Raw genomic sequence first — 22,405 nt, 5'->3', positions numbered from 1 at the left:
CAAAGGACATAAGATTGCCCATAACACTGTAAGATTTAAAAAAATACAAATATATCAACAAAGATTTGAAATATGATTTATTATAGTACAATCTAACAGGAATAACAGTAATTTCTAGACTATAAATTGTCCTATTTAAAAGTACTTAAACAGGATGCTGTCATCTTATTCCACAAATTTTTTGCAATTGCAAAATAAATGTTTACCATGGATTTTTGGCAACACCACCAGCAAAAGACAATTGTGTATAAGAAGAGCGTAAGGACTGTTTTCAGCTGACAATGTTTAAAATATGGGGACTTGACATGAAAATTTTCCTATTTTAAATACTGGACACACTCTATATGTTGATAAAATACAATGTTTAGTGGATTATTCCTACAAGAAATACAGCAGGGGCCTATTCACTTCTCACCCATAGAATAGTAACAGCCTGTACTATTTATGTGGGCAGGCTTCAGACATCATCCTAGAGGTATTGTGGTAACAACTGGGGTTCCATGGTGCTGTACCAAAATATAAGAGCTTGCAATCAAAGAGCTTACCCTGAAGAGCTTGCAATCAAAATATAAGAGGAAACAATAAATGGCTAAGACTGGTAGCGGGCAACCTTTGGCTCCTGGGGCACATGTAGCCCATCAGGATTCTATGTGTGGCCTGTGAGACATTTTGTTTACAGTTTCACATGCACAGAGTTATCAGATTTCACGGGGTTCTGTCCATGTAGTTTTTTTCCTGCCGTATTACTAAAGTGACATACATGTAAAGCAAGGGCATGTGAAGTGAGGTGTGCAATCAGCACGTATGATGTTGTTGGTGAGAACCATGCACTCCTTTCGCATCCAATGAAGTGCTGCTATGTTCAGTCAGCACACCCTGCAAATTTTAGATATGTGAGCACAGTGAGCAAAACTACCCTATCCCGACAGACTGTCTTGGAGGTGACAATCTTGTGGCCCACTGAGATGATGGAGGGCCAATCATGAGCCTAAGTCGCATAATGCAAGCTGAGACAGACAGGGAAGTACAAGGAAGCAGTAAGAGTAAACTGGTCAATATTTAAAGCCATGACCACAGCACATCGACTGCCTAACAATCTCTATCACTGTATCAGTCTCCTGAGTCATTCAGGCTCCTCTGTAATATGTATAAATCTGAAGCCTTCACTGTCTTTTCATGAGACACCAGCTTGTCATGAAAGGGTAGGAAGAGTCCTAAAATCTCTGAAATGTAAGACAGCAAATAGTACTTGCTGTCTATACTCATACGATGAAACTGAGTGCTGGATCAGTTTGTTGCTTTTTAAGACACTAACCACTACTATGATCCAGCATCCCCCAGAGGCTGCAGCTCTTTATCCACTGATTGGCTTTCTAAATGATCTGTTCTATCAACTCCCATGTGTGTTCTAGGCTTCTGGAAAACAAACAAAAAAGCAAATTAGTGTTACAGAATGTTAGCATTTTTAAACAATGGGACACTGGGGCAGGTATTTTGCTAAACTACAACTCTGAACTTTAGTCTGTCGCTGTTCCAGCTGAATAATAACTAGTAGGGTTGCCAGGTATCCAGTATTTGCAGTCTCTGTCCAAAATAACCCAACAACTTCCCCCCCCCCCCAGAAAATAGTGGATATGTAAAATGTCCAGTATTTTCTGTTTTTCTTGGACGGAAGGCCGCTTGGGACATTCTTCCCCTGCCACATCTGGTGGGGGCGGGGAGCATGGGGATTTAAAGGCACAGTGACTCTTTTTTGGTGCACTTTTTTTCCCCCTCTCAACTTTATTCCCCCCCCCCCTTTTTTTTTGCTCAACAACTTTGGTGCCCCGATTTTATTTTTCTCAGACAATTTTTTCCCCACCATGTTCGGTATTTTTTGTGAAAGTATCTGGCAACCCTAATAACTAGGGGGCTGTGCCCCAAGCTCACTGCACTCACCAACTCCCCTCTTGCAGGGGGTAGGCAATCCTGGGTCTCGCCCCTTTGCCACACGCCAGCACAGGTTTCTTCTCCCTCCTGCCCCGGGGCCTTCTCCCTCCCCTCTACCCTGGCCAGCATGGGCCCCTTCTCCCATCCCTCTCCCGCATCAGCCTGGGCCCCTTCTCTTCCCATGTCCTTTCTATCTCCCCTGCCATGCCAGCCTAGGTCCCCCTTCTCCTTCTTCCATGCCAGCACCCCTTCTCTCTTCCCCCTCCCCTGCCGGGCCATCCTGGGCCCCTTCTCTCTCCCACACTGTGCCAGCCCAGGCCCCCCTTTTCTACCCTGGCCCCCTTCTCCCTCCCCCCACCACCAGCCCGGGCCCTTTCTCGCCCCCCACAACTCTACCCACCCTGGCCATTGTGCATGTCAGGCCTGGCTCTAACCTTGATGGTCAGGGAGGTGCAAGGATGCTTGCCTACCCCACGTGAGGTGCAGGTAGTGCCATGTGCACACGGTGCTCTGGGGCACTGCAGCCTGCTAAGGTGGGGAAAGCAGTAGTGCAGGGAGCTGCTGTCTCAATCTCTCCTCTTTGAGGTCCCACCTGCGCTGCTCACTGCCCCCTCCCTGCCCGCAAAGCCCAAGGCCTCCTGTCTGCCACTGGGAGCAGAAGGGAAGAAGCAGACAGGTCAGTGTGGTGGCTCCCCCAGGCGGCTCGTGGGTGCTCTGGAAGCTGCAGTAAATGCAGCCACAGGGGAGAGGGTGAGTCTCTATGGGGACAGCCAGATTCTGGGTAGTCAGGCACTGCACTCCAGCTCCCTAAGAGCAGGGGAGCCCCCAAAAGCCCACTGCTGGCACATAAGCCCAGCTGGGAGCCCCACTCAGAGCGCCTGTCCCAAGCACCATACCCCCCCCCCCCACTCCACTCCTGAGCTGTCACGGCTTCCATGTGGGGTCTGCTGGCTACTGTGCCATGTTTCTTAGCATTGAAAGCCTTGTGGTCACTATATCTGGACCTACTAGCCAAGATGGTCATGAATGCAACCCCATGCTCTATGTGCCCCTGGTGCACTGACTGCCAGAAGCTGGGATTGGACAACAGGATGGATTACTCAATAATTGCTTTCTTCTGTTCATTCCTTCTGAAGCATTTGGCACCAGCCACCATTGAAAGAGAGGATATTTTGGCTATCTTCCACAAATCTGGCTAATTTTTTGTAACCAGTTATAGTTTTGGTCTTCACAGCATCCCCTGGCAGTGAGTTTCACAGGTGGCTGTATTTTGTGTGAAGAAATACTTCCTTATAGTTTGTTTTAAACCTGCTACTTATTCATTTAATAGGGGTAATTCCTGGTTCTTATGAGAAGGAGTAAGTAATACTTCCTTATTCACTTTCTTCACACCATTCATGATTTTATAGCTCTCTATCATATCCCCACTTAGTCGTCTTTCCTAGCTGAACAGTCTAAGTCTTTTCACTCTCTTCATATGGAAGTCATTCCATGCCATCATTAATCTTGTTGCCCTTTTCTGTACTTCTTCCAATTCTAATCTTTTTTGAGACGGGATAACCCAAACTATATGAATTGTTCAAGAAGTGGGTATTCCATCGATTTATATAGTGGTGTGGGATTTTCTGTCTTATTATCAATGCCTTTTTTAATGGTTTTTAACATTCTGCTAGCTTGTGTGCCACTGCGCAGAGGGTAGATATTTTTAGAGAGCTACCCACAGTAACGCCACAATCTTTCTTGAGTGGTGACAGCTAATTTAGACCTCATCATTTTGAATGCAGAATTGGGATTATGTTTTCCAGTGTGCATTGCTTTGCATTTATCAACACTGAATTTCTTAAAACATTTTGTTGCCCGGTGACTCAGTTCTGTGACATCCCTTTGTAACTCTTTACAGTCAGTTTTGGAACTTAACTTGAGTAATTTTGTATTGTCTGCAAAGTTTGCCACGTTGTTTATCCCCTTTTCCAAATCATGTATGAATATGTTGAACATACTGGTCCCAGTTAAGATTCATAGGGATCTCATCATTTACCTTTCTCCACTGTGAAAACTGATCTTTATTTCTACCCTTTGTTCTCTTATCCATGACTGCTTACTTTGCTTAAGAGCCTTTCTGAAAGTCCAAGTACACTATATCTACTGGCTCAAATGTGCACACAGTTGTTGGCACTCTCAAAGAATTCTAATATATCGATGAGGCATGATTTCCTTTTACAAAAGCCATGTTGACACTTTCCCAACATATCATGTTTATCTGTGTTTGATAATTTTGTTCTTTACTATTATTTCAACCAATTTGCTGCATACTGAAGTGACACTTCCAGACCTATCACTACCAACATCATCTATGGAGCTTTTTTTTAAAAAATCAGCATCACATGAACGATCCTACAGTCATCTGGTACAGAGACCAATTTAAATGACAGGTTGCATACCACAGTTAGTACTTATGCAATTTCATATTTGAGTTCCTTCAGAACTCCTGGGTGAATACCATCTGGTCCTGGTGACTTAACTGTTTAATTTATCAATTTGTTTCAAAGACAACTCCTACTCACACCTCAATCTGGGACAGCTATTCAGATTTATTACTTAAAAAGAATGGTTCAGGAGTGGAAATTTCCCTCACTTCTTCTGCAATGAAGACCAATGCAAAGAATTAATTTAGCTTCTCTGCAACAGCCATTGTCTTCCTTGAATGGTCCTTTAGCATTTTTATCATCCAGTGGCCATGATGAGAAGCTGTTTGGCAGGCTTCCTAGGTACTTTTTTTTCTGCCAGTTTTTGTGTCTTTTGCTAGTTGCTCTTCAAAAATGTTTTTGGCCTACCTAATTGTATTTTTACGCTTGACTTACCAGAGGTTTATGCTCCTTTATAAATTCCTCAGTAGGATTTGACTTCCAATTTTTAAAGATGCCTTTCTGTCTCCAACTGCCTCTTTTCCTTGTTTTGCAATGGTGTCATTTTTTTATCCTCTTACTGTATTTTTTAAAAAATTTGGAATATGCCTTCAGTTTGAGCCTCTGTTATGGTGTTCTAAAAAATGTTTCCATGCAGCTTGCAGGCATTTTCACTTTTGTGACTGTTCCTTTCAATTTCCATTTAATTAGCTTCCTCATTTTTGTGTAATTTCCATTTTTCAAGTTAAATGGTACTGTGGTAGATGTCACTTAATTACAGTATGGCCACTTTTACTGAGAACTTGTGATATCTTTTAGCTTTTGAAACAGATATTATTGGGGGAAGAGGCAGGGTGGGAGTAGAGAAGAGGCAGAGAAAAGGTGGAGCGGGGCAGGGAGAGGCAGGGTCTGGGGCGGAAGGAGGTTGTCCCTCCCCTTCCCAGCAGGGGTCATGTGGCCGGTGATGCCCTATGTCGCCCTTTACAGTCATCCCAGTCCACTGATTCTCATCATTCTTTCAAAATTCTGTGATGCCTATTATATCAGTAGCTATATTTAATTTCAATCAGAAATGTGCTATCCAAGAATGTTAAGTAAAAGGGTCATGCTTACATTAAGTTTAACAATCACACTTCAGGAAGTGAGACAAAGGATAAACAGGGCACACAAACAAATGCTGAAGCCACTTGAAAAGTGGGCACCTGAAAAATACAAAGCATTATGTCTTAGTGTTATGTGGAATGTGCACAGTGCTGTCTTGTCTTTCCCAAATTTACCCAGTAAAACAGAATGGCACCCAGAGAACCCCCAAGCACACCTGAAGTGAAACAAACTGTAAGAATCTGAATATTCAGTTGCTGAAAGTGCCCCTTGCTCTGGCCTCTGGAAGATTTAATTTAATATCCACACACCCAACAGAGAAGAGTCTCAAATGGGTACCTTCCATTACATTGCTGTGATAGCAATGAATGAATGAAAAGCCTGTGTACACAGATGAGCTTTATGCTGTGTTGGGGTGATCAGGAAACTCCTGCCTCTGGTAGAACCACAGAGGGAGCAGATTGCACAGGTAAAGCACTGGTGCGGAGAATCATTTTATTAGGTCTAGGCAGTTCAGTTAGTGTAAGTGACAACAAAAGCAACCTAGCAGCTCTTAGCCCTCCTGTAGCATTCATTTAGCCCCCCACGCCACACCCTGATACAGCTACTGTTCCTCACAGTGAGGGTGGGCAGTGGCATAGGAGCAGTACCTGCCCTCTCTTGGGGTGACTTCGTTTGGGAGTGCAGACTTCTGGGCTGGAAAGGTAATTTACATCCCATTGCACAGCTTAGGTAAATGCAACCTGTGATTAACTGAAAGATGTTTAAAAGCCTCAGAGAGGTAGCCAAGTTAGTCTGTAACAGGAAAAACGTTTTTAAAAAAGCTAATAGTCTAGTAGTATCTTAAAGACTAACAAAATATGTAGATGGTATCATGAGCTTTCGTGGGCACAACCCACTTCTTCAGATGAAGGCTGGCCATGGCTACCCAAAGCACATTTCTTGAGAGAGAGATAAAGGGGGCATATGAATGTGAGTGGGGGAATGGTCCCACTATTAAAGGGAACTTTCCTGGCTTTTACACTATCCTGGTGAAATGGGCTAGCAAAAGGATGAGTCTCTGGCTCCCCCTTCCTTTATCCATAGGCCTTCCTGACCATGAGTGCTCCCCTTCCACTCTCCTGCGTGGTAGAGTACTCACAATCTCAACAAGGCTGGTCCCAGGATCCCTGGGGGTTCTATCCCCAACCTTATAGTGGTCACTTAAGGCAGGGTCTTGGGTGTGCCCACTCCGGGGTGCTTTCCACACGGAATGCTTCCTTGACCCACTGATCATGACATACAGTTCAAGACAAATACAATTAAGCAGCAACCAATTTAAGAAAAAACTGGGCCAGGTAAAAGGAAAACACAAACCCAGTCTCTGGCAGGAGACATCACAAACAGCAGTCTCTGGAACGTAAGGGAAGTTCAAGTCTGTTCCTTGCACATTCCAGGCTTCCTTCTCCGGCCCTGGCTGTGCTGCAGGGATGCTGTGAGTTGGACACTTGTTCTAGCAGTGGCCACACATCTTCAGGCTCTAGGGGGCAGCTAGCATCAGCATCGTGTCCCCCCACTCAGGTTATGATCCCGCTGCCAGTCTGACCCTTAGCTGGGGAATCTGTGCTGGGCCCACTGCCCATGAGTCTCCCCGCAACCAACTCACTGGCCCCAGTTGCTTACTGCACCTGGCTCCACCTCCATTCTGCCTCAGCATTGATGCTGCTCTGCTTCCAGCTCCACGGGCTACTTCTCTGGACTCTCTCATGCTGTGACTCCAGCTCTCCTGCAGCTGTGACTGCAGCACCACTCTGCTCCCTGGGCTGCTTCCATGGCTCTGCTTCAGCACTGACTTTCTTCCTGGGCTGCTTCTCTGGCTTCTGTTGCTGCAGCAGCCCTGCTCCCAGCATATATCTGCTGGCTAAGCAGCTTCTATGTCACTCTTTGGCTGGCACAAGCTCTGCTCTCCAGGTCAGATGGGCCCCTGCACTCTCCTTAGCTCTGCCCCACTTTGACCCAGGCAATTCCAGCCCAGCAATCGGGCTGAAATGGAACACTGGCCTCTCCCCATTTTTCCTAGGGACTCAGTCTCAGGGTCCTGATTTATCATCAATTTTTCCCCTTCCTTTTGGTATTGGGAGCTAGTCAGCCAAAACCTCCCACTGAGTTTTACTATAAGGGAACTGTGGGAATGTACTTACGAATGGAATTTTCTAATGGAAATACTCTCTCTCCCACTCTTGTTTGTGAGAACAACTGGGGACAGAATTGTAAGGAATTAAACAAAGCCCTTGGTAGGGGCTTTATTTCTCAGAAATAGACCTGTTTCTCAGAGTTGAAACTGTGTACTAATACTGTCTATGGTAACTAATATATCTGCTTGGCTTGATTTCTGGTAACTAAATGCTACTATGTCTTTTTATAATTATAAAAGTGGAGGCAAGCATTTTCTAATACAAGTGTCTAAAATTAAGCACTTTCCGCTAACTTTATACAACTGGAGAAATGCCCCTCTCCCCAATCTGGCTACCCAAGCTCCCATTGTACTTGGCTGAAATGATGTTTCTTTTGATCTGAGGTGCCCATGCTCAAACACATTGCCCAGAATTTTCATTATGACGACTCCAAAACAAAGGCCTGTGCCTGATGCATGTTAAGTCTCTGCAGTCCCTACTTATTTCAATGGGATATGCTCATTATCTCTCAGGATCAGCTCCCAAGTGTTCTACTCACAATTTGAGGCTGGAGTATGTGTTGACCGAATGGAGCTTGCACTAGTTTGTGCATATTGGACACTTGTCCTGGCGCCATCTAGTGCCAACTGAAGACTCTGCAGCTGCAGTACATTCAGATGGTTTCTCTGAGATTCTGTAACCATGGCTGCATTTTCAGGGCCAAGGTTTGTTATTTGTTCTGGGGACAGCTCCTTGAGGAATAAATTAAAAAAAAAAAACAGGTTTGGGATGTCCACTACATTACACAAGTAATGAATCAGAGGTCCAGACTACCTGATACTTAAGAGTGAGGAAAATAGCTACAGCCTGTATTTCTGTAAAAGTGCTCAGTATTTTTTTTTAAATAACTGCATATCTGTTTCTCTCACTGGCCATTCGTATAGCTTTCTGTCTTCTTTGGTGGCAATAGTACATAGGTTCTAGAGATACTTTCTGTGCTATCAGCGTATTTGTCAACTCTCTGATATCCGAGTCTCAGTTTTAATCACCTTTTGGGGGGGGGGAAGGATTTACTGCCTACACTATTTTTGTTTCTTTCCTTTTTCATCATCTTCTATATCTACCCCATTCTTGCCTGTATGTGATACACACAGGTTCCGCTATCCATACAGTAGTGAGAAGAAAATATGTAATTGTTCCACCATTGGCTCTATCCTTCTAGATGGACAATCTTCCAAATGTGGTCACATTAAATCTTGTTTTAGAAATTACACAACACAAGATAATCATAATAACCATGCAGTAATTATCTTTCAGTATACGATAATTAAACCAGTTTGTAAAACAGGTATCTACAAGAAATGCTGTACTGTCTTGACTGTACAGTACAAGGTTTGTTATCTGGCATTCATGAGGAATAGGGGTTGCTAGTTAATCAAATGTGCTGGTTACTTGAGCTTTTTCACCAAATGCAAAAATGTTTAAGAAATGAAATAACCTTACCTAACACTATATCTTTTAACACTATTACTGTAAACAAAACCATAATTTACTGCTATTCTATTGCCTCAGCATCATCAATATCTTGTGCTGTCCATCTTGATGGTGCTGGACCAGAGGAACAAGCTGCAGAAGCATCTTGAAGCATCTTGCAGATTGTCTGCCTGCCTGCAAGTCAGTTGCTTTTTCTTGAGGAAACTGTTATGGACAAGAGTGTAGTAACATGACTTTCTGAGCAGAAGAAGAAGACTGCTGCTCGGCAAACTTCACCAAAGTTTCCAGACACTGTGCAGCAGTAGCCCAAGAGACTTTTGTTTCTTCACTATGGTCTTCTTCCTCTGACTCTATTTCATCTGCGGTACAGGTATTCCTCTCCGGATGGACAAACATTTCTATAATTTCAGTGTCTGTCAGAGTTTTTGTGACTCTAGTCCTTGATTGATGTTTACTCACTCTTCAACTTTGTTATCTTTCAGCTTAGTGATTGGGTTTGCTGGGTTGCCATTTTGAAGGACATCAACTAGTTCTCGTAGTGCTCTCCTTTTTGGTCTTACGTTGAAGCCTTAAAATTCTTCATCAAAGGACTCCTCCACAAATATCACTTCCTCCCACTATTTTCCCCATGCTCTCTTTAAAGTTAACAGCAGACGAGGCACATGCTGCATTGAAGATTGCATCCTTGATGCTGTACTGTGACTGAAACTCTTGGATTGTTCTTTCAAAGTTGTGCAGCTTCCTCATAAAATCCCTTATGCAGAAGACTTAGATTTTGAAACAAGTGAGGTAACATTTGCAGACGAGACGACCATGAAAATATTGCCAGACACAAGCTCTGCTTCAGAAGGGTGAGCTCAGCAGTTATCTAAAACCAGAATAACCTTTGGGTCTTCTGGTACTCTAAGTTCTTTCAGATGGTCTTTTACAACAAGAAAAAAAGATATGGTGGAACCAATACAAAGTCTTGTCCATCCTGCTTTAGGCTGTGCTGTGTACTCCACTGGCAGCTGGACAATACCCTTGAATGCTCTTGGCTGCTTGAGTTTTGAAATCACTAGCAATGTGATTGTGTGTGTGCCAGCAGCATTTGCACACGTAAGCAGAGGTTCTTGTTCCTCTTGAATCCAGGTTCACCAACCACACCTGCACCAGCAAGGGTTGATGGTGGCAGGCAATGCTGAAAGAGTCCCATTTCGTCAGCATTGTAGAAGTTCTCTGGGGTTATGCCATGCTCTCGAATCAGCTTGTTAAAAAATATACAATATCTTTCTGCAGCCTCCTGATCAGAGGTTGTTTCTCTCCAGAGACATCAAGCCTTTTGATACTATGCTGCATCTTAAAGCATGCCAACCATCAGAAAAAACACCTCATGGTCTCAGTCATTTCTGTCTTCCATGGCCTGGCCTCAGACAGGCTGCAGGGAGGAGGAGGGAGGACCAGCCAGATTGGGGCTGCTGGAGGCCAGGTCCAGCCCCTAGAGCCTCACCCTCCGCCACCTCCAAACTGGCTAGAGGACAGGACCAGCTGCTGGCAGGAACGGGCTTCTGAAGGTCAGGGCCAGCCCCAGAATGTTGCGCCCCTCCCCGGACAGGCTGTAAGCGAGGGGGTCTCCTGGAGGCTGGGACCGCCCACGGAGTGCCACCCCCCTCCCCCACTTCCAACAGGCTGCAGGGTGGGGGGCACTTGAAGGCCAGAACCACCCATGGAGTCTTGCCTTTTCCCACCTGGACCAGCTGCAGAGTGGGGGGTCCCTCGGCCAGGTTGGAGGCTGGAATGGGTGCATCTGGAAGCTGGGGATGGCCCGTGGAGCTCCATCCCCCTGGACAAGCTGGAGGCTGGGGAAGGCTTGTGCAGCCAGGGAGTGGAGAGCCACCACCCAGAGGAGACACCAGTCAGGGAGTGGAGCTCCGTCCCCCCGGGAAGAGCCACCAGTCAGGGAGTGGAGCCCTGCCCTCTGGGAGAAGCCACCAGCTGGCAAGTGCTGCCCTGGCTCCCCAGGAGCCACTGCCGCTGTAGCGTCATCCTTGCCACCCCAGGCAGTAAGCTCCCCCCTGCAACCTCCCAGCACCCTGCCAAGAGGACCTCCAACCCTTCCACCTGCTTTGTATTCTACCAAAACTGAAAATATTGTCTACCAATAAGCTCTAATGTTTGAATCACTTTCATTCTTTTATTAATACACGTTTTCTCCCTTCATTTTCGAAAAATACAATCATTTATATAAAGCTTGTATGTTTTCCTTTTATTCTCCAAACACAAAAAACTATTACTTCACTTAGGCCGTGTCCAGACTCAGGGTTTTTTTCGGGAAAAGTAGCCTTTTCCCGAAAAAACTTCCCCTGTGTCCAGACTCAAGCCGCGTTCTTTCGAAATTATTTCGAAAGAACGCGGCTTTTCTTTCGATGGCGGTAAACCTCAATTTACGAGGAAGAACGCCTTCTTTCGAAAGTTCCTTTTTCGAAAGAAGGCGTTCTTCAATGTAAAGAGGCCGTCTTCGAAAGAGAGCATCCAGACTCGCTGGGTGCTCTCTTTCGAAAAAGCAGATTTCTCTTTCGAAAGATCCGCCTGCAGTCTAGACGCGATCTTTCGAAAGAGGCTCTTTCGAAAGATGCTTGGGGCTGCTGATGCTTGGAGCCTCTTTCGAAAGAAGCCTGCAGTCTAGACATAGCCTTAAAGACTTGAGCAATGCCAAGTACTTCAGCTGGTCTTCTTATAATCATTAAACTGGTATTTTTTCCCCACACAGAAAACTTTAAGATAAAACTGTAGCTACACAAAGCCATGGTAAAAACAAATACCACTTTGAATCCCTAAAGAAGTGCAGTAGGTTCTTCTGGGTAAGGATTCTGTATTTGTTTTGTAAAGAATCATCTCCATCTAGAAATTTCATCACATGTCCATCTCTCTTTTTGTGTGTACATCTGCTGAATTCTGTTGAGAATCTCTAAATAATACCTTTGACCCTGTGGTCGGTGGATTGTCCACAGCACTGAAAGTGTGACACAGTGAGGTTGCAGAATTATTGGAGCTGTCAAAGGTGCTGTATAGAACACTACTTCGCTACGTTGTGGTCAAGGAGCTTCTCCTTTTATGGTAGCTGATAGTTAAGCTGTCTGGCTCAGCTATCCATCACTACACTGAGTGACTGACCTCATGAGTGTCTGAACCAGAGGTGATTGGGCAGAATGTTAATCTTCTCTTCACGGCAAACAATGTCTAGGTCAGAGACTTCAAAATCCACATGCTAGTCTCCGGGCCATAATCTATTCTGACAGAAGCAGGATGCATTTGCTTGTACCAAAATCTGAATTCAGCCTCCTCCCCCCTCATTTTTTTCCTTTTACAAATGCTGTATGCTATCAGAACTTATGGGTAACAAAAAGAGCCCAGATATATCCAAGGGGATTGTTTGTAGCTCTGATAGTATGGGTGAATGTGTTCACTTGTCCTTAATAATGGGAGAAAAAAGACATACCTCAGCAGATTATTAGAGACAAAGACCTTGCTCTAAGCCACCTGTCCCTATATCCTCAGGCTGCAGTTTTAAAACACGTTCATAATGCCTTTTCCCTTGGAACACATTTTGAACTAAGCATAAATAAAATAAATGGTTTGACATTTTATGGGTATCACAAATAGAAATGATATAGCTGTGAGTTAATGCATGATACACTTAACTGCCTCTCACTTAATAACTGAGCCAGAAAAGGTCTTGCAGAAACTCAAATTGAAGCATAAATTAATATTGCAGTTTGTTTATAATAGAGTAAAAGTGATGGAATATCACACTTCTTCAGTATCCGAGCACTTACTTTGAAAACTTCATCAGGTATGTGTCTTATGGCTGCTGGTTGAAAATATGGCATCACATCTTTGTCAAGAGCTTTAAGCTCCTTCCCATTTAAACCAGCTATCAAACAAAACAGGAATAGAGCTTAGTTCACACATCCTTTTCACTATGTTAAGTTTTGACTAATTTACATTGATACATTATCTGACCAATAATTGTCCCCAAATTCTGTCCCAATAAAGCCTCGGGAAATCAATACTCCTGTGTTAAACGGAAAAAGAGACCCTTTAGTGAACTTAAAGGAATACTCAAGTTTTATGTCTACACGAGGTATTTTTAGTAATTAAGTTATTAAAGACATACACAATTCCTTTCCCTGCTTTCTTTCATTGTAACCAACTTACAGACAACTGTTAACACATAAGAAACTAATATATTTTTAGTACAACAAATACACTATGATGGAAGTTCATTAGTAGTATTCTTTGCACTATAAAATTAGAGAGTAACCTCCCTCTCCTGAAATCCTAAATACAAAACACAATGTGGGCACTGCTCCCCAGTAAAGAGAAGCTTCCGCTTTTGCAGGTCATCGTGCAACACACATATATCGTATTAGTGCCATAAAAATGTCACTATTAAACTAATCACATTCTTGGAGTAAGCAGAAGAACTTTTAGTATTGACTTGGCATGCCTACTCTAAAAACGGATTGCATGAACATGCAGGGAGCAGATCAAGGGTCCAGTCCTCTAACTAGCTGAACACCCTCAACTCCTCCTGACTTCAGATGAGACATTCAGTCACTTGCAAGACTGAATGGGATTGCAAGACTAAGGTGGGATTCTGGGACACTGTAAATAGAGAGAGCAGTTGTGGCAGAGCAGAACTCAGCTGGATAACTGCATGCTAGAAAGCTGGTAGGCACCTCACTAAGCGCTGGTGTACCTACGTAGTTATTTTGAAATAACTTCCCTTAATTCGAATTAACAAGGCGAGCATCCACAGTCCCAACTCCATTATTTCAAAATAAAGGGCTGGTTGTTTTGAAATAATAACTCCTGCTTTCCATGAGGAATAACACTTATTTTGAAATTGTTTCAAAATAGTGTGAATGTGGATGCTCACCTGCCGCTATTTTGAAATAACTGGCCTCCAGGGGCCTTTCACAGGTGCACTTGTGGCCACTCCGGCCACACCTGACATCTCTAATGTTCCCCTTCTCCTGCAGAGCTTAAAGCAGCAGGCTGAAGGAAAAGGGCTTGTGGCATGTGTGGACCTTTCACTGCCCTGTGCCACAAAGCACCCAACCCAGGAGCACTCCCTCTGAACCCCTCATGGCTGCTGGCACTCCCGCAGCACCCTCAGCTGCCCCTGGCCAGGAATGAAAGAGAGCACTGGCCTGGCATGGAGATACCGGACCTCATTGAGGTATGGGGCAAGAAGACTAACCTCCAGGATCTCCACACCAAGAGGAGGAATGCAGATGTCTACGGCCACCATCCTGGCAGAAAACGGACACACGCGGCCCCTCAACCAGGTCTGCATGAAAATTAAAAAGCTCCAGGGAGCCAAGGCCAGGGAGCTAAGTGGACGCTCTGTGGTGGCTCCTCACACCTACAGCTATTATGAGCAGCTCGATGCCATCCTGGGAGGGGGGGAGCAGTCACTTCCCCCTGCCCGTTGTCGTTGAGACTGGCCAGTACATGCCTGGTGTCAGCCTCCACAAGGGCAGGGTAGCAGAGAAGGCCAGCTAGGCCACCATGCCTGCCAGTCAGGAGCTGCTCCTCACCCTGGAGCCAGTCCTCCCCTCCCAGGATGTCTCCCAGGCTTTGGAAAATCCTGGCAAAGGCACTTCAGGTGAGTTCTGTAACTTTCCATATCTACACACAGGGTCAGGCGACGGGGTGTGAGGGGTTGCACGCTCCTTGCTTGGCATACAAGGCCTGGGAGTCATAAAAAAATCTGTGCACCTGGGTGCACGTGGAGCGCCGGTCCAGAGCACTCAGCTCCATGACACTCTCATACAGGAACTCTTCACTCTTTCTCACAAGGTTCCTGGAGAGGCCTACTTTACTCCAGCCTCCGTGATGGGACACCTTTGCACGACAAGCTGCTACTAAGGGGGCTGGGGTCGTGGAAACACACAGCAATGCTGCACACTGCACAAGCTCACGCGTGCATTTGGGCAGCATCTGCTCCCAGTCAAGCGTGGTGATGTGGACACTGATCCCATGCATGGGAACCTGTCGGGGGCAGGGGAGGGAGGAAGAAGAGAGGTCCCCAGTAGTACTCACTCCAGCAAATGGCCTCTGCTGCTCTCACACACCTCCCCCAACACTTCCCCCCACACACTTCAGCAGGCAGGCATAAAAGTTCTCTGTCTGTGGGACGCTGCTAGTGCAGGACCCGATGTGTGCAGGTCAGAAAGCAGCTACACCATTCTCTCGCCACCTCTTACCCACAGGCTCCTAGTCTGGCTTGCACCTTACCATGCCTGCTTGACCCCATAGGCTGTGGATGTAGCAAGGCTCACCTGGGACGTCTGTGCCCTTACAGAACAGTGCCCGTTGTCTAGGCAACAGATGGCCTTGCTCGAAGCACACTGCCATCATCTGAATCAAGACCTTTGGTATTGGCACAGAGATTAGGGCTAGACTTCATACACAGTGACTCCTGGGATAACTGCCCTTGTAACGTTTCTCCACAGCTGGGCCAGCTGCAAGCGTGCCACATCCACTACCTCCCCTACCATCACCCAACTCCGTGGGATCCACCAGAAGAAGCAAACCCAGTAAGACTTGCTGCAGGACCAGATGGCCTGCATCCAGTCCCTTGTCCAGGGGCTTGACAAGGAGCACAGGGAGCGGGCTGCTGACTGGGAGGGGCGTGGGTTGACCAGGAGCAGCAGAAGACCATCTGGGACCAGCTGCCATGCCAGCATGAGGCCATATGCTCCTCCCTCACCTCTGTGATGGAGTGCATGGCTGTGTGCATGGAGTGGGCCACCAGCCACCTTCCTGCCTCTGCGCACACACACCCCTGCCGCAACTCCTTTCCCACCTCCCTGCTCCATGGCTTCCCCTCCTAGCTCCCTTGGGACCCCAGAACATATGGCGATGGGACCTCTTGAGCAGCTGAAGCTTCCCAAGGTACCCAAGGCAGGCGCCAGTCCCAGCCCCATACCTGAGCCCCCTCCCCCATTCCAGGTTCTTTCGCCAGTCTCTTCCCTGTTGTATGTCCCCCAAATAAAGAGTTGTTTTTGCCAAAAATAGAAAAAAAAGGGCTTCTTTATTTGTTCTGCAGGGTCAGAAGGGAGGGCAGGAGAAGGGAGGGGTGGAGGCGGAAAGGCACACAGAGGGATTGCAGGGTCCCCTTGTGGAGAGGCCCAGGAGAAGAGTCTCACAGATGGCCTTGGCTGAAACTCCCCCTCAAGGCCTCTTGGATGAGCACAGCCCCCTAATGTGCTCTCAATATGGCACTGGTGTCTAGCTGCTTGAAAGGAAGAATAGCCCCTGAAGAAGGGTGGGCCTGAAATTTTAGTTTGACTCAGCCTTGCTTAGCAAGTAAGGCAAGATTAGTCCCACTTCTGGGTCCCAGACGCCTGTTCTGTCCACAATCATGCAGTCTAGGTACTGCAGCACAGGTCCCACTTACCCTTTCAGCGTTTGGGCTTCTGTCCCTTGACAAAGAGGGGCGTGGGGCAGATGCCCCTGGTCAGCCTGGGCTGGGTAACCAGGCTTCCCAGCTGCTGGCTGGACTTTCCCGCTACTTGGTGAAGCGAGCCCAAACCCTCCCTGCTAGATCCCCTCACCTTCCCCACATCCTCTTTTTCAGTTTCTCTTTCCTTAGCTACAGCTCCTCTCTGCCGCCCTCCAAACTCTTCCACTCTCTCCTACCCCTCCCCAGTAGGGAAGGCTTTTTAAAAGGCCTAGTGACTGCCTGAAGTCAGATCAGCTGGCACTTAACTGATTTATAGCAGTCAAGTCTCAGCTCTTCCATTCTGCCTTTGATAGCCCCAGGTCAGCTGCTCCTGGCTGCCCTGAAGTAGCCCTCTCCTAATTAAGCAGGGCTATTTCTGCTTTTTAGAGCTGCCTCTCTCTCTTTCTAATCTAGCCTCTAACCTGCCCTGTCACATATCCTCCTCCCTTGCTCAACGCTATTGGGTTGGGCTACTTGGAACGGCAGGCAGTGCACTGTCGACAGGCCATCTGTGTTACTGTGTTTGACTCCGGCCCTATGTTGCATTTGGAAGTGGAACGATTGTAGGGACAGGAACCATTGTGTTATTCTCATGTTCCTTTGTTCTGGTGCATCCACTACAGGACCACCTGGTCTGTAACAAGTGTGAATTTTCATCCCAGTAGGTAATATCGCAGGCTCTCCATGGCTCATTTCACTGTGAGGCACTCTCTCTCAACATGGCATAGTTTCTGTCCCTTGGGAGGAGCCTCCAGCTCAGGTATAGGACGGGATGCTCTTCCTCCCCAATCATTTGGAACAGTATGGCAACCCATCTGAGTTCAAAGGCATTGGTCTGGAGTAAGAAATCCTTCTCAAAGTCAGGGACTATGAGCACCGGGTCGCTGCACAGGGCTGTTTTCAGGTCAACAAATGCCTTCTCTGCCTCAGGGGTCCATTTCACCACTTCCAGGCCACGGGCTTTTGTTAGGTCTATCAGGGGACATGCCCTTGTAGCAAAGTGGGGGATAAACCTCCGATAGTACCCCGCCAGTTCCAGGAACACCCCGACCTGCTTCTTTCAGACTGGCCAAGACCAGTCCTGTATTGCTCCAAGGTGCAGCCAGGGCCCATGTAGTTAGCACTTAGGAAGGAGGTGCAATATCGCAGGATTTCCCCACACACCCCAGGCCAACAGAACCATCGTAAGATCCAGTCCAGGGTTTTCTCTACCCCTAGGTGGCTCCTGAATAAATGACTGTGGGCCAGGTCCAGCACAGCTCTCCAGTGTTTCTGGGGCACCAAGAGTTGTTCCACCACCAGATCCTGGCCAGGCACTACACAGTACTGTAGATATCTCTTGATTATGTAATACGGTCTAGGGCCCTTGGTCCTGCCTTCTACTGGAACACCTTTTACCTCAACTACCCCCTCACATATGTTTTGATATATCGGGTCACTCGCCTTGTCCTGCTCAAAATTTTCAAGCAAGGACCCTATATGCCCAAGCTCAAGGGGGCATTCAATCTCGTCCATCCCAAGGGGCCCTGCTGAGATGGGCCTGACCTTGCCTACATCCTGTGCTGCCCCCTTCTGATTGGCTCGGCCTCCACCCCCTGGCCAGGGCCTGTCTTAGGTTCTGGGCCAGGATTCACATGCCCAGCTTCTTGGCTGCCCTCCTATCATGCCTCGACTTCCATGGCTTCCCAAGCTCAGTGAACAGATCCTTGGAGAGTTCGTGGAAGATTAGGAGTTGGCTCTCTACCCTCCCCTCATCCCTAGGGAGTAGGTTGCTAAACCCGGGGAAGTCCCACCCAATCACAATTGGATATGGGAGCCTCAGGACTATCCCTGCTGCCACCCTTGTGGCTCTCCCCTTAATTTCTATCTGTAGGGGGAGGACCAGATAATAGCTGTTGTCTCCATGCACATAGGATATCCTTGTGTGCTTGGTGTGGGACAGCTGGTCCTGCTCCATCAGTTGCCCTGAGACCAACGTGATGGCACTCACTGAGTCCACCAGTGCCGTAGTCTGTATGCTATTCATCTTAACGGGCTGGGTATACCGATGGGGGGGATGGGGTGTTGCTATGCCTTCCAGGTTTATCAGGCTGCTGGGGCCCCTCAAGTCCCCGAGGTCACACTGCATGGGTTCTTCCACCTTTGGACACTGTGATGCTTTATGCCCTACCTCCCCACATGCATTGATACTCTGTGTGGGGCGCCCCCTATTTCTTGAACTTACCGCCTGACCTTCCTTCCCCAGGTCCTCAAATCCCTTCACAGCCTCTGGCCACTCTCCCATCTCCTTCGTCCCATACTAAGTCCTATTTGAGGGCTCAGGGACACAAGGCCTTGGAGCCAGGACAGCTCTCTTACCCATCTAGACTTCTTTCCCTGGGGGTTATAAGAGACCTTTAGCCATTGATTATCTCTCTACAAAGGCGACGATCTCATCATATGAAGAGCGGTCATTCTGGCTGACCCATACTTGCCGGTCAGGTGGTAGCCCCCTCATATATCAGTCCAGGACGATGATTTCCACAATCTTCTCTGAGTTGTGGATCTTGGCCCGCAACCACTTTTGGGCCAGGTGGATCAGGTCGAATAGCTATGACTTGAGTGTTCTGCCCTTCTGGTATCTCCACTCCTGGAACCTTTGGGCTCTGATGGCAGTTGTCACTCTGGACCTGGCTAGGATCTCTGCCTTCAGTTGGGAGTACTGAGTAGCCGCTGCTTCAGGCATGTCAAAATAGGCCTTCTGGGCCTCACCACAGAGAAACAGAGCCCTGGATGCTGGCCCACTAGGCTTCCCACAGGACCATCCTCTCCAGGAGGTATACCTCCGCGTCATCCTCCCATCATCTTCTGAAGGTAACTGTTGGCCCGCAGGGACCGAGTTCCATCTTGGCCATGCACCTGGGTGGTCAGAACCTTCAGTTGCATTACTACATCCTGCAGGGTGGCTCAGTCCTGGGCAGCCTGGCTCATCATCACTTGGTTAGTTTCTTGCTGTTTCTACACTGACTCCCGCTGAGCAGCCACCTGAATCCTGGTAGCTTCCTGCTGTGCTGCGGTGGCTTGTACAAGCACCTTCACTACGTCCTCCATCTTGCTTTTCTCTCTTCTTACAGGGGTGGCTTAGCCTGCCCTTGGTGGGTCTGCCACCAGGTCTCACAGCAGCGGAGGATCCCACTCTAACACCACGTGTGGCAAGGTTAGACCCCGTTCAGTCCACAACCCTGCAATCTAGGTATTGCGGCACAGGTCCCACTTACCCTTTCTGGCATTTGGGCTTCTGTCCCTTGGCAAAAAGGGGCGTGGGGCAGATGACCCTGGTCTGGGTAACCAGTCTTCCCCAGCTACTGGCTGGACTTTCTGGCTACTTGGGGAAGCGAGCCCAAACATTCCCTGTCAGAGCCTTTTATCTTCCCCACTGTCTCTGACAATACTGTCCTCCCTCTTTTTCAGTTTTTCTGAATCTTTCCTTATCAGTTACAACTTCCCTCTGTCTCCCTCCAAACTCCTCTTCCCCTCTCCCCTGCCCCCAGCAAGGAAGGCTTTTTAAAAGGCCTGATGCCTGCCTGAAGTCAGATTAGCTGGCCCTTAATTGAGTTATAGGAGCCTGGTCTCAGCTGCTTCCATTCTGCCCTTGATAGCTCCAGGTCAGCGTCTCCTGGCTGCCCTGAAGTAACCCTCTCCTAATTAACTAGGGCAGTTCCTGCTTTTAGAGCTGCCTCTCTCGCTCTCTCTCTCTCTCACTTTCTCTCTCTCTCTAATCTACCCCTATAACCTGCCCTCTCTCACTTTCTCTCTCTCTCTAATCTACCCCTATAACCTGCCCTGTCACACAAGGTTAACTCATTGAGATATGTACAGAAACAAATGTATTCCAGTATGCCACAGGGAAAGCAAGTGCAGATTCTGACAGAGGACCCTTAGCAGTGGAAAGTTAAAGCACTCAGTGGAAACCCTCAATGTGGTTTGTTTTTTGTTGTGTTTTTTGTTGGGGGTGGGTGAAGGATGTTAATGTAAATGCTGCTTCTGGAGGGGTGACTCCTGTCCTTTGCCAGTGCAGAAGAGCACATGTGATGAATCTGGCTTGTAATGCTTTTAAAAACGATGTTTCAAAAACATCACCGATAGAAGTTGGTCTTATTACCTGCTATGGTACCAATCTCATGTACAATAGAGCTGTTCCATCCTGCAGCGATTCCAAATACAGATTCTGCCATCTTCTTAAACTCTTCCAGAACAGGAGGGCTACATGGCAACAAACCAACTCTTGCAATCACAGCACTGCAAAAGGTGAGTGGGGTTAGGATGACATACTGTAATTACAACCAATATTTAAAATGTATGAAATATACCTAATTTATGCTATCAAAATTGTAAACGAGAGATGTTAGCGTATAGTCATGTAATTGATTAACTGAAAAGCCTGAGCTTATCGGTTAATCCAAATGACTACACACACTCCTCCCCTGCCTTGCTGTCTCTGCCGCTCTTAAACCAGCTCCCCTCGAGCATCAGATTCCACAGAGCTGCCTACCTCCCACCCTCTCTGCGCTGCTGCCTCTGTTAGAGACAGCAGTGCAGAGGATGAGGGGGCAGGCAGGAGCCAGTACATGCAGGGAGCCAACTTTTAAGCCGGCTTTGTGGAGTTGCCTGCTCCCGCTTGCTACCTCCCAAGAGGCAGCAGGGGTAGGGGGCAGGTGGGAGCCAGTGCTTGGGGGAGGCAGCAGCATGGGGTAGCAGGGGGCTCCCCGGGAGTGGTGCTAAGAGTGCACTGGCTGTCGGTCCCACCCTTAGAGACCATTGAATAATTGTGTAACAGCAAAGATTTTGTGTGGTTACACAATTATTAAACAATATCTAACATCCCTATTGTAAACCCAGTTTAGGCCCAAATATAGATGACCACACTGCAAAGGAGTTAGAGCTGTCAGCTTTTTTTTTTTAATCTAAAATACTTTATGCAACAAAATTGAGTTTCTCAATTCAATAGCTATACTGGATCACATTGGAATCTGTTTTAAACAAGCTACAAAAGGCTCCACTAAAAATCAGTTGCTTGATCTGGTGTTTTCTAAAATAAAGGCTGAACAAACTTCCATGTAAAAATCAGGGAATATTTTAAAGGGTCACTGAAGATGTCAAAGTTGCCTAATCCAAGTAGTCCTTCAAGAAGATTCTGCTGGATACTAGCGGTGTTAAAAAGAGTCATGTTTTAATGTAAACATGGAATATTTCAGCGGTTCCACATTTACATGTAAGGGGGTAGGCAGCTCCCTGTGCATACCAGCTCCTGCCTGTCCCTCCCCATGCTGCTGCCTCTGATACAGAGGCAGTAGGACAGGGGGAGGGAGGAGCTTGAATGTAACCATGAAGTTTAACTGATGAGCCCAGGCTCACTGGTTAACTGTTTAAGCATTTAAACTATCACATCCCTACTGGATACATGGCTTTCATTAATGGAGGTGGCATCAGAGAAAATGTTCCCTCAGCGCAGTTCAATGACCATGGATAGACATCTTCCTGCAGATTACAGCATGCCCAAAAGTTTTTTAAGTGTCAGAAAAGAGCTCTTCAGACATAGTGCTTTTGGAAATCCACATTTCACCACTAATACAATGAAGAGAGACTTAAAAATAAAATAGTACTTAATTTTGGTAATAAAATGTTTTTACCTGAATTCTGTAGTCTTTATCGTCTTGATATCTGAGGTGTTCAGAGCACACAGATTAGCTCCTAATCCTGCTAAATGAAAGCTTTTCAGCCTATGGACTGTCTGACTAGAGTCCTTAAGAAACCCTTTTAAAATAGATTTAGCCTGCAAAAGTAATGAG

General features: G+C 46.9%; 1 protein-coding gene across 5 annotated transcripts in view; it reads right to left on the bottom strand.

Moving 5' to 3' along the window:
- Positions 1-60: 60 nt before the first annotated feature.
- The window catches only part of OTOA (otoancorin), a 74,076-nt gene continuing 51,731 nt past the window's right edge, over positions 61-22,405 (bottom strand). For 4 of the 5 annotated variants that reach the window (XM_075899476.2, XM_075899480.2, XM_075899478.2 and 1 more), the window contains 6 exons: positions 22,247-22,389; positions 20,719-20,855; positions 12,898-12,995; positions 8,148-8,340; positions 5,448-5,536; positions 61-1,416 (listed from right to left, as the gene is read on the bottom strand). In XM_075899476.2, coding sequence (XP_075755591.2) covers positions 5,469-5,536; positions 8,148-8,340; positions 12,898-12,995; positions 20,719-20,855; positions 22,247-22,389 — 639 coding nt within the window. In that variant the 3' untranslated portion in view covers positions 61-1,416; positions 5,448-5,468. Of the gene's footprint in view, positions 1,417-5,447; positions 5,537-8,147; positions 8,341-12,374; positions 12,534-12,897; positions 12,996-20,718; positions 20,856-22,246; positions 22,390-22,405 lie in introns of those variants that run through there. The other variant, XM_075899481.2, reaches the window with a different exon arrangement.

The sequence above is a fragment of the Pelodiscus sinensis genome, chromosome 15 (assembly GCF_052426305.1).
Source record: "Pelodiscus sinensis isolate ZL-2025 chromosome 15, ASM5242630v1, whole genome shotgun sequence".
Lineage (NCBI taxonomy): Eukaryota > Metazoa > Chordata > Testudines > Trionychidae > Pelodiscus > Pelodiscus sinensis.
Note: the sequence above shows the minus strand (reverse complement) of the source record. Positions and strands in the feature narration are given on the sequence as shown.